Genomic DNA, 15,369 nt, shown 5'->3' with positions numbered 1-15,369 from the left:
TGTTGTGTGCCTGAGCTGCCCAAAAAAAACTTACCGGAGTTCAAAACGAACAAAAACATCACAAAATATTGTCATTATGTATGCACAACTTTTTCGAGCTTAACAGTCCCTGTCACTACATGTTGGAATCCTCTTCCTTGTCTTGTGAGAAAGGGTGACCACCAGGTGCTTTAGCCTTAGATGGACCTGTCTCGGCCCTTTTCTCTCCCAGCTTCCCTCCCTCCTCAGGCCGGTCTTAGCTATCAGCCTCCATGCGTTCCAACGTGAGTCGATCTGTTATTTTGTTTTTCTCAACACCTCTCTCCTAGGTTCTCTTCTTTCAGATCCAGAATGCTGAAGCCAGGATGGATCCTACAGGTCATCTGAGACGGTCCGCGTGTTCTCCCTGTTCGCCGTCTGCGACGGCCCCCTCATCCCAGAGCCTCGTCCCTCGGGGCCCCATCTGGCTCTCCGTCTTCCGGCAGCAGCCCCCAGTTGCGGAGTAGCAGTGGAAAGGCGACCCTGTAAATATGTCTGGATGGAGGTCTCAATGGCGTCTCGTCCTGCTGAACTCCCTGACCTGCGGCCTGGAGATTTGCGTGGCAGCTGGGATCACGTACGTTCCCCCCCTGTTGCTGGAGGCTGGGGTAGAGGAACAGTACATGACTATGGTACTAGGTAAGCCAGCTCTGATTACTCCCCCCTTGTCCACTCTATCTGACAGGACATTCAATAGACATGAAAGAGTCTTCATCTAAAGGGAAGATGAGAGCCCCCCCCCGCCCCATTAGCTATATATCACCCAACACACACACACACATGCATGCATGCACACACACACACACACACACACACACATACACACTCCCTTGGGGAGAGAAACTGGAGAATAGGATTCATCCGTCTCTTCTGTTGTTCTCTAGCTGACCACTTGATGGATTGTTGGGTGTCAACTGTTTCCCATTATTTAATACATTAGACACTTCTCTCTTTTCCCAGTGTTTCTGCCGTGCCTTTTTCATGTTTATGGTAGAAAATATGATTATACCCCATCGCATAATTATTATGTCCCTTTTTATTGCAGTTAAACTGTCTGCAGATTGCAGTGCCAATCTAATTTGAGACTCATTAATGTAGTCCCAGGAAATGTGTAACTCATATGAAAGCCAAACAAATGGAAATGTATTCTGCAGGTTGATGAACAACTGTATAGCATATGTGAATGATTTATCAGTTGTTGGTGGCTCAGACTTGATATTCAAATTGATTATGTCCTCTGTAGGAAGGGTAAAGGATAGGAGACAAACCTCTTATTAAAGTGCGTGTGTGTGTGTGCTTGTCTGTTAGCGGGCCTGTGACTGTGTGTGACTGTGTCTGGAAGATAGGGTTGGGCAGGGTCACAGGTCTCTCGCTATTAGTCCGTTTCCCACTGGCCTTGCAGGCGTCAATGAGGCCGTTACCTTAATCAGAGGCCAAATCACCTGTTGCTTTGTTCAGGTCGTAATCAGGTGCTAATTGAAAGGCAGTGGGAGACAGAGAGCTGGAACTGCTGGAGGCAGCAGCCCTCCGTTTCACAGGCCTACTTTTACTCTTTCATGAGTTGCACTTCAGAACGCAAAACTGAAATGAAGCAGGTCATTTCAGATGTGAATATGAACACGTTTCCATTTGCCCTTTCACTTCTCATGCAGTCTCTGTTTTTGTTATGGATGTGTTTGTAATGTCTCTGCTAGTTTGGCTAATTTCTCAGAGCGTTGCTGCATTGTGTTCTATAATGTTTTCATTGCTGTGCAGCTAGGGCTTTTACTGGTGAGGGGTGTCAGAGGGCTTAGTGTGGAGGTACAGAGGCCCAGTGCTCTGGAGGGGTACTGTCCTAATGGCAGTGGACAGGGCAGTGCCCCAACAGCCCGTTAGAAAATGTATCTACAACAGCTTGCTGGCTGCTGGCCTGCTGGCACAGGACCACATTTCCAAAAACATAGTCACTGTCTTGTCCTCCTGATGGAACAGGCTCATTTTTGATCCCCATAGTTGAGTTTCGAATGTAGTTCAGGACTGTGGCTGTGGGTTTGTTCTACACTAACAACAGCAGCCTACTCTTACCAATAGATACAAAGAGGGGTTGTTGTTGTTGTTAGACCTCATTGCCTGCAAACTGTGGCATGCTCTTACATTTGACCTAACATTAATGCTGAATTAGATGTTTAGGTTTAAAATAGACACCACACCACTGGCTCTATGTACAATTGAAGTCGGAAGTTTACATATACTTAGGTTGGAGTCATTAACACTCGTTTTTCAACCACTCCACAAATTTCTTGTGAACAAACTATAGTGTAGGCAAGTCGGATAGGACATCTACTTTGTGCATGACACAAGTAATTTTTCCAACAATTATTTACAGACAGATTATTTCGTCTTTAATTCACTGTATCACAATTCCAGTGGGTCAGAAGTTTACATACATACACTAAGTTGACTGTGCCTTTAAACAGCTTGGAAAATTCCAGAAAATGATGTCATGGTTTAGAAGCTTCTGTTAGGCTAATTTACATCATTTGAGTCAATTGGAGATGTACCTGTGGATGTATTTCAAGGCCTACCTTCAATATCAGCCAGGACCTCAAAAAAAATGTGTTGACCTCCACAAGTCTGGTTCATCCTTGGAAGCAATTTCCAAATGCCTGAAGGTACCACGTTAATCTGTACAAACAATAGTACGCAAGTATAAACACCATGGAACCACGCAGCTGTCATACCACTCAGGAAGGAGACACGTTCTGTCTCCTAGAGATTAACGTACTTTGGTACGAAAAGTGCAAATCAATCCCAGAACAACAGCAAAGAACCTTGTGAAGATGCTGGGGGAAACAGGTAGAACAGTATCTACAGTGGGGAGAACAAGTATTTGATACACTGCCGATTTTTCAGGTTTTCCTACTTACAAAGAATGTAGAGGTCTGTAATTTGTATCATAGGTATACTTCAACTGTAAGAGACGGAATCTAAACCAAAAATCCAGAAAATCACATTGTATGATTTTTAAGTAATTAATTTGCATTTTATATGCAATCAAACAGACTCCAACCTCTCCACAATGGCCAAGACTAGAGAGCTGTGTAAGGACATCAGGGATAAAATTGTAGACCTGCACAAGGCTGGGATGGGCTACAGGACAATAGGCAAGCAGCTTGGTGAGAAGGCATCAACTGTTGGCGCAATTATTAGAAAATGGAAGAAGTTCAAGATGACGGTGAATCACCCTCGGTCTGGGGCTCCATGCAACATCTCACCTCGTGGGGCATCAATGATTATGAGGAAGGTGAGGGATCAGCCCAGAACTACACGGCAGGACCTGGTCAATGACCTGAAGAGAGCTGGGACCACAGTCTCAAAGAAAACTATTAGTAACACACTACGCCGTCATGGATTAAAATCCTGCAGCGCACGCAAGGTCCCCATGCTCAAGCCAGCGCATGTCCAGGCCCGTCTGAAGTTTGCCAATGACCATCTGGATGATCCAGAGGAGGAATGGGAGAAGGTCATGTGGTCTGATGAGACAAAAATAGAGCTTTTTGGTCTAAACTCCACTCGCCATGTTTGGAGGAAGAAGAAGGATGAGTACCCCAAGAACACCATCCCAAACGTGAAGCATGGAGGTGGAAACATCATTCTTTGAGGATGTTTTTCTGCAAAGGGGACAGGATGTATCGCGAGATCTTGGCCAACAACCTCCTTCCCTCAGTAAGAGCATTGAAGATGGGTCGTGGATGGGTCTTCCAGCATGACAACGACCCGAAACACACAGCCAGGGCAACTAAGGAGTGGCGCCGTAAGAAGCATCTCAAGGTCCTGGAGTGGCCTAGCCAGTCTCCAGACCGTAACCCAATAGAAAATCTTTGGAGGGAGCTGAAAGTCCGTATTGCCCAGCGACAGCCCTGAAACCTGAAGGATCTGGAGAAGGTCTGTATGGAGGAGTGGGCCAAAATCCCTGCTGCAGTGTGTGCAAAACTGGTGAAGAACTACAGGAAAATTATGATCTTTGTAATTGCAAACAAAGGTTTCTGTACCAAGTATTAAGTTCTGCTCTTCTGATGTATCAAATACTTATGTCAGGCAAAAAAATGCTAATTAATTACTTAAAAATCATACAATGTGATTTTCTGGATTTTGTTTTAGATTCCGTCTCTCACAGTTGAAGTGTACCTATGATAAAAATTACAGACCTCTACATGCTTTGTAAGTAGGAAAACATGCAAAATTGGCAGTGTATCAAATACTTGTTCTCCCCACTGTATATCCACAGTAATGGCCAAACAGTTCTATTTTTGTTTCATCAGACCAGAGGACATTTCTCCAAAAAGTACGATCTTTGTCCCCATGTGCAGTTGCAAACCGTAGTCTGGCTTATTTATGGCGGTGTTGGAGCAGTGGCTTCTTCCATGCTGTGTGGCCTTTCAGGTTATGTCGATATTGGACTCGTTTTACTGTGAATATAGATTATTTTGTACCTGTTTCCTCCAGCATCTTCACAAGGTCCTTTGCTGTTGTTCTGGAATTTATTTGCACTTTTCGCACCAAAGTACATTCATCTCTAGGAGACAGAACACGTCTGATTTCTGAGCGGTATGACGGCTGCGTGGTCCCATGGTGTTTATACTTGCATACTATTGTTTGTACAGATGAACGTGGTACCTTCAGGCATTTGTAGATTGCTTCCAAGGACGAACCAGACTTGTGGAGGTATACAATTTATTTTCTGAGGTCTTGGCTGATTTCTTTTGATTTTCCCATGATGTCAAGCAAAGAGGCACTGAGTATGAAGGTAGGCCTTGAAATACATCCACAGGTATACCTCCAATTGACTCAACTTATGTCAATTAGCCTGTCAGAAGCTTCTAAAGCCATGACATCATTTTCTGGAATTTTCCAAGCTGTTTAAAGGCACAGTCAGCTTAGTGTATTTAAACTTCTGACCCACTGGAATTTTGATACAATGAATTATAATTGAAATAATCTGTCTGTAAACAATTGTTGGAAAAATTACTTGTGTCATGCACAAAGTAGATGTCCTATCCGACTTGCCAAAACTATTGTTCGTAAACAAGAAATTTGTGGAGTGGTTGAAAAACGAGTGTTAATGACTCCAACCTAAGTATCTGTAAACCTCCGACTTCAACTGTATATATAGCCACCGTGCTGCACCACTGGCTCTTTGTGTGTATATATAGCCACCGTGCTGCACCACTGGCTCTTTGTGTGTATATATAGCCACCGTGCTGCACCACTGGCTCTTTGTGTGTATATATAGCCACCGTGCTGCACCACTGGCTCTTTGTGTGTATATATAGCCACCGTGCTGCACCACTGGCTCTTTGTGTGTATATATAGCCACCTTGCTGCACCACTGGCTCTTTGTGTGTATATATAGCCACCGTGCTGCACCACTGGCTCTTTGTGTGTATATATAGCCACCGTGCTGCACCACTGGCTCTTTGTGTGTATATATAGTCACCGTGCTGCACCACTGGCTCTTTGTGTGTATATATAGCCACTGTGCTGCACTACTGGCTCTTTGTGTGTATATATAGCCACCGTGCTGCACCACTGTCTCTTTGTGTGTATATATAGCCACCATGCTGCACCACTGGCTCTTTGTGTGTATATATAGCCACAGTGCTGCACCACTGGCTCTGTGTATATATAGCCACAGTGCTGCACCACTGGCTCTGTGTATATATAGCCACAGTGCTGCACCACTGGCTCTGTGTATATATAGCCACAGTGCTGCACCACTGGCACTTTGTGTGTATATATAGCCACAGTGCTGCACCACTGGCTCTGTGTATATATAGCCACAGTGCTGCACCACTGGCACTTTGTGTGTATATATAGCCACAGTGCTGCACCACTGGCTCTGTGTATATATAGCCACAGTGCTGCACCACTGGCTCTTTGTGTGTATATATAGCCACAGTGCTGCACCACTGGCTCTGTGTATATATAGCCACCGTGCTGCACCACTGGCTCTTTGTGTGTATATATAGCCACAGTGCTGCACCACTGGCTCTGTGTATATATAGCCACCGTGCTGCACCACTGGCTCTGTGTATATATAGCCACCGTGCTACACCACTGGCTCTGTGAATATATAGCCACTGTGCTGCACCACTGGCTCTGTGAATATATAGCCACCATGCTGCACCACTGGCTCTGTGTGTATATATAGCCACAGTGCTGCACCACTGGCTCTGTGTGTATGTATAGCCACCGTGCTGCACCACTGGCTCTGTGTATGTATAGCCACAGTGCTGCACCACTGGCTCTGTGTGTATATATAGCCACAGTGCTGCACCACTGGCTCTGTGTATATATAGCCACAGTGCTGCACTACTGGCTCTGTGTATATATAGCCACAGTGCTGCACCACTGGCTCTGTGTGTATATATAGCCACCGTGCTGCACCACTGGCTCTGTGTATATATAGCCACAGTGCTGCACCACTGGCTCTGTGTGTATATATAGCCACAGTGCTGCACTACTGGCTCTGTGTATATATAGCCACAGTGCTGCACCACTGGCTCTGTATGTTTATATAGCCACAGTGCTGCACCACTGGCTCTGTGTATATATAGCCACCGTGCTGCACCACTGGCTCTGTATATATAGCCACCGTGCTGCACCACTGGCTCTGTGTATATATAGCCACCGTGCTGCACCACTGGCTCTGTGTATATATAGCCACCGTCCTGCACCACTGGCTCTGTGTATATATAGCCACCGTTCTGCAGTGGATTTTTTGTAAATGATGTAAATAAATAGTTGCATCATCCCGTTGCCCGCAAATGGCTTCTAGATGGTTTGCTGTAAAAGCATTTCTTCTCTCTCTCAGATTATCTTGTGACCAAACGGATTGAGATTGTCCCTCCAAAATGTGCATATGGCAATTACAGCTCCAGTGGACGGATAATACGAGGTGTCTTAACGTACACTCCACTCTCCCTCTCTCTAAACAGCTGCACGCAAACAGGAGAAAAAAATGTATTTGTATCGTTCCCACACAACCCGTAAACCTGATCGGGGAATGGCACAAAACCTCATTCACTTTCTGCTTTAGCTTCTTCTAACGGAATGGTCAAGTGTTAAGTGAATGGAGATGGAACTTGTGTCCTGGAGGCTTATGTCTGGTTTTCCTAGCAGTAATGTCAGATTCTCAGATGCAGTCCATCTACTTTATCTAATGGCTACTTCTCTGGATTTATACTTCCCAGTTGCCTCTCTTTAATTGTTTAATCTACTCTTCTACTCTGCTTTCTGTAGAGTGGCTCAGGGGCATGTCTTATGTTAGAAAATCACATTATAGTGTGTGTCCTGTATATGAGTGCAAAGCACATGGTGGTGTGTTTATACTGCTAATAAGTTAGAGATCACATGGTGGTGTGTGTATACTGCTTATAAATTAGAGATCAAATGGTGGTGTGTGTATACTGCTTATAAGTTAGAGATCACATGGTGGTGTGTGTATACTGCTTATAAATTAGAGATCAAATGGTGGTGTGTGTATACTGCTTATAAGTTAGAGATCACATGGTGGTGTGTTTATACTGCTTATAAGTTAGAGATCACATGGTGGTGTGTGTACACTGCTTATAAGTTAGAGATCACATGGTGGTGTGTTTATACTGCTTATAAGTTAGAGATCACATGGTGGTGTGTGTACATTGCTTATAAGTTAGAGATCACATGGTGGTGTGTTTATACTGCTTATAAGTTAGAGATCACATGGTGGTGTGTGTACATTGCTTATAAGTTAGAGATCACATGGTGGTGTGTTTATACTGCTTATAAGTTAGAGATCACATGGTGGTGTGTGTACATTGCTTATAAGTTAGAGATCACATGGTGGTGTGTTTATACTGCTTATAAGTTAGAGATCACATGGTGGTGTGTGTACACTGCTTATAAGTTAGAGATCACATGGTGGTGCGTTTATACTGCTTATACGTTTGTGATCACGTGGTGGTGGTGGTGGTGGTGGTGTGTGTGTGTGTGTGTGTGTGTGTGTGTGGTGCGTGTGTACTGTATCAAGTTTAAAAGCACATTGCTGTGTGTGTATTCTATATGAGAAAGTACATTGTGGTGTGCATACATACTGGGATTGTATGTCAAATCATATTGATTGGTCACATACACTTATTTAGCAGATGTTATTGCGGGGGTAGCGAAATGCTTGTGGTGTGTGGTGAGGGAAAGAGAGCTCATATTTAGCAGAGTAGGACTGTGTAAGTGAGAGTTCAGACTGTACCATCAGGCTCTACACACTGGATTGTTATGATGGGCTTCCACAGCTGCGGCAGCCAGGCAGAAATGTGAGTGAGGGTCTGACTGCAGTGACCCATTCTGTATGTCTCTGTCCCTGGCCTTCCGTCCGCCTGTCTGTCCGTCCGTCAGTCTGTCTGTGGGGCTGCTCCACTGAGAGCCTGTCAACATGAACTAAACCCCCAACCAACCACATTTTTTTTTTACCTCAGGAAATGTTTTTCTGGGAACCATTACACAACTTAATGCCAATAAAGTAATATCTGGTTTCTTTCATTTCATTGTGTAACAGTTTCCAACAAAGTGTTGTTGTCAGATATCCATCCAGGTAGAAAAATCCCAAACATAAAAGGTAATTGTCTGGGAATGGAATAATGGAATATTCATTATACACTCCAGTCTCCACACATATTTAATCAGAATGACACTTGTGGCGTCCCTCATGTGGATCTAGTTAATATGTTTTATGTTTTATTTTGATGGAATTTGAACCATGTTTTCAAAAGAAGCATTCCGTGTGTGTTCCCACTGTGAAACCAGAGGCATACATCTGGCCATTGTGGGGAATGTGAGTCGAATGTGAGTCGTGTTGCTCCACAAGCAGCCTTTGTCATGAGGTGTTCCAATTAGCCCAAGCTAGCAGTGGGGAGCAGTGTGGAGCAGTGGGGAGGAGAGGGAGGTTGACGGTGAGTTAGCTCGGGGCACAGAACCATCTGTAGGCATCCTTCACAAGCACTCAAAGAGATGGATGTAGCAGTAAAGGGGCCAGTGGGGCCACAGAGCCTGCCTCCAAGCCCTGTCAGCACGGGGAAGGTAGTGCAATAGTAAGCTGGAAGTTACCAGAAAACATCAGATGCAGCCAGGACATTTGTTGGATTGCACATTTCCCAGTTCACAGGTAAATATTGTGGTAAAACTCATATCCAATAACTATTATGTTGGCTTTGACTTTGATACTGACAACCAATGAATCAACCTCACTACTTCCCTTCTTTCTGTTCCCAGGTATCGGCCCAGTGTTAGGTCTCATCTTCATCCCTCTGATTGGCTCAGCCAGTGACCATTGCAACAGCAGCTACGGCCGCCGCCGGCCCTTCATCTGGCTGCTGTCCCTGGGAGTCCTCTTAGCCCTCCTCATCATCCCCCATGCCGACCTGCTGGCTGCCTACTTCTCCTGGGGCGGATGCGCCCTGCAGGTGGCCTTCCTCATCCTCGGTGTGGGCCTGCTCGACTTCTGTGGCCAGGTGTGCTTCACGCCGCTGGAGGCACTCCTGTCTGACCTGTACCGCAATGAGGAGGACTGCAACCAGGCCTTTGCCATGTTCTCCTTTATGGTCAGCCTGGGAGGCTGTGTGGGCTACCTGCTGCCTGCGCTGGACTGGAGCCGGGGCCTGCTGTCAGTCTACCTGGGTGGCCAGGCAGAGTGCCTCTTCTTCATGCTCATCCTCATCTTCGTGACCAGCGTGCTGATCACCATGAGGGTGTCGGAGGAGCCGCCGTGCACCGCGGCCCTGGAGCCTTGTCCTCTCTTGGAGGCAGGTCGCTGTGGTGTGCCGCGCTCCTGCTGCTACCTCCTCAAGTCGGTTCCGCTACTGTGCCTGCTGAGGACGTGCTGGTCCATGACTCCGGCCATCTACCGCAGCTACTGCCACGTGCCCCGGGTGATGAGGCAGCTGTGCATGGCCCAGCTCTGCAGCTGGATGGCCGTCATGTCCTTCATGCTCTTTTACACAGACTTTATGGGGGAGGGGCTGTACGAAGGCATGCCCAGCGCCGCCCCTGGGACCGCCTCCAGGCAGCGCTACGAGGATGGTAAGTTGACTCTTTTTTTTGTAGATATACTGTGTGACTCTATCACTAACTTTGGCAGGGCAAGCTTCAGAGTGCCTCTCAATCTCTCATGTAGACACTATTTGATATTATCACATAAACACTTGGGCTCGGCAAGCTCTGCTTCATTGGGACTATAGATCCTTGATATTTGATGGATTCACAATCAGAGAACCCAAAGTTCTCAAGTGGCCAATAGAGCAGTGGTGTAAAGTAACTAAGTAAAAAGAAATTGGAGTACTACCTAAGTCTTTTTTTGGGGTACCTGTACTTTACTATTTATATGTTTCACAACTTAAAATTTTACTCCATTACATTCCTAAATAAAATATGTACTTTTTACTCCCATACCTTTTCCCTAACACCAAAAAGTACGTGTTGCATTTCGAATGCTCAGGCAGGACAACAATATGGTCCAATTCACGCACCTAGCAATATAACACGTTGTCATCCCTACTGCCTCTTATCTGGCAGACTCAGTGTTTGTAAATTATGTCTGAGTCTTGGAGTGTGACCCTGGCTGTCCATAAAAAAATAAAAAAATAACATTGTGCTGTCCGGTTTGCTTAATATAAGGGATTTGATGTATAGCATTTACTTTGACTTTTTACTTTTCCTTAAGTATAAAAATGTACTACTTTTTCGACCACTGTACTTAAGTACATTTCAATCCAGATACTGTATGTGCTGTTACGAAGAAGAAAAAAACATATATGCTATGAAGATTACACGTTTATAGTAGTAGCTACATCCATCGTAACAAGAAATAGTTGACAATGGTGGTCATTTCAGCTCGTTGTATTTTTTTTCAATCGCTATGACTGATTGGTGGCACATTCCAATAGGACAGTTTGCTCATAGTTCAAATCCTTTCTTTACAATATTCATTCCGTTGCCACACACTTCTAATTCTGAAAAGTGAAAGCATACCTGTGAGAGGAGTCGCTCAATGCATTCTTACCTACAATGACGGCCTACCCCGGCCAACGCTGGGTCAATTGTGCACCGCTCTTATTTACGGTGACACTGCCTCTGCAGAAGTCAGGGCATTCATACTTCTTGCGCTTCGCAGAGCAGCGCAGAGCTGTTGTGCAGAGCTGTTGTCAAGGAAGTGAGTTTGTGTTTATACAGAACCTCTGAATCACCTACCATCAACCAATCATGTCAATGCAGAGCTATAAGTAGCTATATGGAGCCCTCCGCATTGTTAAAAAATGTGGGAGGCGCGCGGCGATGCAATATGGAGCTCAAGTTGGCCTCTGCATGCCTCCAGAGGAGGCCTCCATACCACATTTTCAGTTCAAGCATAAATTGGCTTTTACCCTTTAATAGTGTGGTTCCTAATCCCCTACACTCTTAGAAAAAAGATTGGTTGCAGATAGAACCCTTTTTGGTTCCAGGTAGAACCCTTTTGGGTTCCATGTAGAACCCTCTGCGGAAAGGGTTCTACATTGAACCCAAAAGGGTTCTACCTGGAACCATTATGGTTCTTCAAAGGGTTCTCCTATGGCAGGGATCTGCAACAGGCAGCCGGTGGGCCAAAACCAGCCCGCAAGCCAATTTTTTATGACTAGAAAGATGACTAAAATCGAAGGAATTCAGCAAAAAGAAATCTGCTCCTAAGTAACCCACAAATAAAAAAAAGAGATGTGATTGTGTCTCAATGTAATCAACGTGTTAAATTATTGTTATTTTCAAATACAACCTTTTGTTGGTCTGTGTACCAATTATAATATTTATTCTCTGTCTCCCCGACCATTCACGCCAACAAAAATCGTCCTGCGGCTGAATCTAGTTGCCTAATAGCCGAAAAATTCTTTTAGGTTCTTGATAGCACCATTTTCTCTAAGCGTATAGAAGATTGCATAGCTTTATTGGATGAGAAGGGGAAGGTCACTGTAAAAGGAGAAGAGCACTGTCAGTGTCTTTGACCTTCAAACTGCATTAAATCTGACTGGCGGATCACACAGCAGCCTTGGTTGGGGGTGACCTGTGTGAGACAGGCATAGTATCCCAGACTCCCAGCAGAGAGAGGTGAGAGACAAAGAGAGACAGACCCAGAACAAAAGAGACAAAGTGAGAGAGAAACCGAGAGTGAGCGCCCTCCAGGTCTCTTCTCTGTGTGTAGTGGAGCTTTGCAATGCTTCCTGCTTCTACCTCCCTCTCACTCTCCCATGCCTGCAGGACCAGGAGGAATGTCACACTCACAGTGCATTAATGTCATAATCAGTGCACAAAGAGCATGTTCATTCAAGTTCAGGACAGGCCAAGCACAAATATCTGAAGCCTGACATCATATTTATTGAAGTTATAACAAAGCATGTATTATTAAATCAAATCAAACTTTATTTGTCACATGCGCCGAATACAACAAGTGTAAACCTTACCGTGAAATGCTTACTTACAAGCCCTTAATTAACCAAGAAGAAGAGTTAAGAAAATATTTAAAGTAAAAAATAATAAAAAGTAACACAATAAAATAACAATAACGAGGCTATATACAGGGGGTACCGGTGTTTGGCCACGCAGTCGTGGGTGAACAGGGAGTACAGGAGGGGACTAAGTACACTCCCCTGAGAGAGATCAGCATGGCAGACGTGTTGTTGCCTACCCTTACCACCTTGGGGGTGGCCGTCAGCAAGTCCAGGATCCAGTTGTAGAGGGAAGTATTTAGTCCCAGGGTCCTTAGCTTAGTGATGAGCTTCGTGGCCACTATGGTGTTGAACTCTGAGCTGTAGTCAATGAACAGCATTCTCACATAGGTGTTCCTTTTGTCCAGGTGGGAAAGGGCAGTGTGGAGTGCGATTGAGATTACACCCCATAATTGAGATTATCTTGTGTTAACCTTTTTTTTTTTACCGCAATGTAGCTTTTCCTCCGTGATGGTCTGATTGTATACCCTGAACTTCCAATGCTGGTTAAAGCTAATCTCATGCAGTGTTTGTAATGTGGGCTTAGTCCTTTGCTTTAAAACAGCTAGTCCATCCACATCCTTTTCCCATGTGATATTAGCTGCCATGTTGCTGAACTTGGGACCTATGCACTTACAGCCTACTGTAATATCTGTCCGCTTTAAATACCACAAATAAAGTCGGTCCGGGTAGTCATCTTTCCATGGTAGTTGTAGGCCCCTTCATTTATTTATTTGGAATATAGATCCTCCTTGTAATGCCATGTAGACTGTAGAGGGTAGAACAAACTGGTTTTCAGACATATTTGAACTCAGGAGTCCGCACACTGAATTTCTCTTCAATGGGTGAGACCCTGAGCAGGCGCTGGTGGGACCCAGACCTGGGTTCAAATACTTAAATAAATAAATAAATAAAAATAAACTAACCCTATTTCACCTTTATTTAACCAGGTAGGCTAGTTGAGAACAAGTTCTCATTTACAACAGTGACCTGGCCAAGATAAAGCAAAGCAGGGCGACACAAACAACAACACAGAGTTACCCATGGAATAAACAAACATACAGTCAATAACACAATAGAAAAGAAGTATATATACAGTGTGTGGAAATGAGGTAAGATAAGGGAGGTAAGACAATAAATAGGCCATAGTGGCGAAATAACTACAATATAATATTAACACTGGAGTGATAGATGTGCAAAAGATGAAGATAGTTGAATTCTTTGGAGCATTTGCAATATCCTACCTGGAGTGCCAGACAGGCAGGGTTTTCAGTTTTGGGACTATTCTATTAGTCCATTAAGCCAGGCAAGTTCAATCAAGCACATATTAAGTATTTGAAAAGATATCAAATAGTTTTTTTTAACCCAGATCTGGTGGAACTTGAGCAAGAGCTACCACCTCAGCAAACATGTCAATTTGGTCTGTGATGGTTTCCGATACAGTCCAGTCAAACTGTTTGCTGACTCAACTGTTTCCTGATCTTTAAATTCCTCACTGAGCAGATATCTTCTGTGTGTTGATGGCGTATGCAAACAGAATTACAAAACACATAAAGAACCATTAATGCAGCTATAGGTTCATCTGTGGTAAAGTGTGTTGTATATTTAGACGGGTTGAAAGTATGACGTGAAATGGAAAAAACACACTTAGAACACAGATCATAACCCGGATCCTACAGTTGTAGTTTTGAATACTTAGTGTCCGGATGAGGCTACTGGTTGTATTTTACATTTGCAACCACTGCAGGTTGTGGTGTATTAGTATTTTGTTTGACCTTGGGTTGTTCCTGTTTGTGTATTGTCACACCCTGATCTGTTTCACCTGTCTTTGTGATTGTCTCCACCCCCCTCCAGGTGTCACCCATCACCCCCATTATCCCCTGTGTATGTATACCTGTGTTCTCTGTTTGTCTGTTGCCAGTTCGTCTTGTTTGTTCAAGTCAAACAGCGTTTTGTGTCTCAGCTCCTGCTTTTTCCAGTCTCTCTTTTCTCGCACTCCTGGTTTTGACCCTTGCCTGTCCTGACTCTGAGCCCACCTGCCTGACCACTCTGCCTGCCCCTGACACTGATCCCGCCTGCCGACCTGTACCTTTGCCCCCCTCTGGATTACCGACCTCTGCCTTACCCTGACCCTGTGCCTGCCTGCCGCCCGGTACCGTTGCCCCACCTCTGGTTTACAGACCCCTGCCTGCCCTGACCTGTCTATTGCCTGCCCCTGTTGGAATATTAAACTATTGTTTATTCAACGTGGTCTGCATCTGGGTCTTACCTTTATACCTGATATGTATGCATGAGACGATATGTACACCTGAGGCAATTAGCAATCTAATGGCTAGCTTACTAACTAAAATTAGAATAATGAAGAATTACTGTAACCAATAACCATTTTTTATATATATGTATATATTTTTTAATTGAACCTTTATCTAACTAGGCAAGTCAGTTAAGAACAACTTCTTATTTACAATGACGGCCTACCAAAAGGCAAAAGGCCTCCTGCGGGGACAGGGGCCTGGGATTAAAAATAAAATAAATAAAATATAAATATAGGACAAAACACACATCACAACAAGAGAGGCAACACAACACTACATAAAGAGAGATCTAAGATAACAACATAGCAATGCAGCAACACATGACAACACAGCATGGTAGCAACACAACATGACAACAACATGGTAGCAACACAACATGGTAGCAGCACAAAACATGGTACAAAAATTATTGGGCACAGACAACAGCACAGAGCAAGGGCAAGAAGGTAGAGACAACAATACATCACACAAAGCAGCCACAACTGTCAGTAAGTGTCCATGATTGAGTCTTTGAA

The 15,369-nt window shown here is 44.5% G+C and overlaps 1 protein-coding gene across 1 annotated transcript in view; it reads left to right on the top strand.

Annotated features, from left to right (window-relative positions):
* Positions 1–325: 325 nt before the first annotated feature.
* LOC115134705 (solute carrier family 45 member 3-like) overlaps positions 326–15,369 on the top strand; it is a 29,141-nt gene continuing 14,097 nt past the window's right edge. Inside the window, exons 1-2 of the mRNA XM_029668895.1 lie at positions 326–657; positions 9,304–10,110. Coding sequence (XP_029524755.1) covers positions 510–657; positions 9,304–10,110 — 955 coding nt within the window. The 5' untranslated portion in view covers positions 326–509. The remainder of the gene's footprint in view (positions 658–9,303; positions 10,111–15,369) is intronic.

The sequence above is a fragment of the Oncorhynchus nerka genome, linkage group LG9a, assembly GCF_034236695.1.
Source record: "Oncorhynchus nerka isolate Pitt River linkage group LG9a, Oner_Uvic_2.0, whole genome shotgun sequence".
Taxonomy (NCBI): domain Eukaryota; kingdom Metazoa; phylum Chordata; class Actinopteri; order Salmoniformes; family Salmonidae; genus Oncorhynchus; species Oncorhynchus nerka.
Note: the sequence above shows the minus strand (reverse complement) of the source record. Positions and strands in the feature narration are given on the sequence as shown.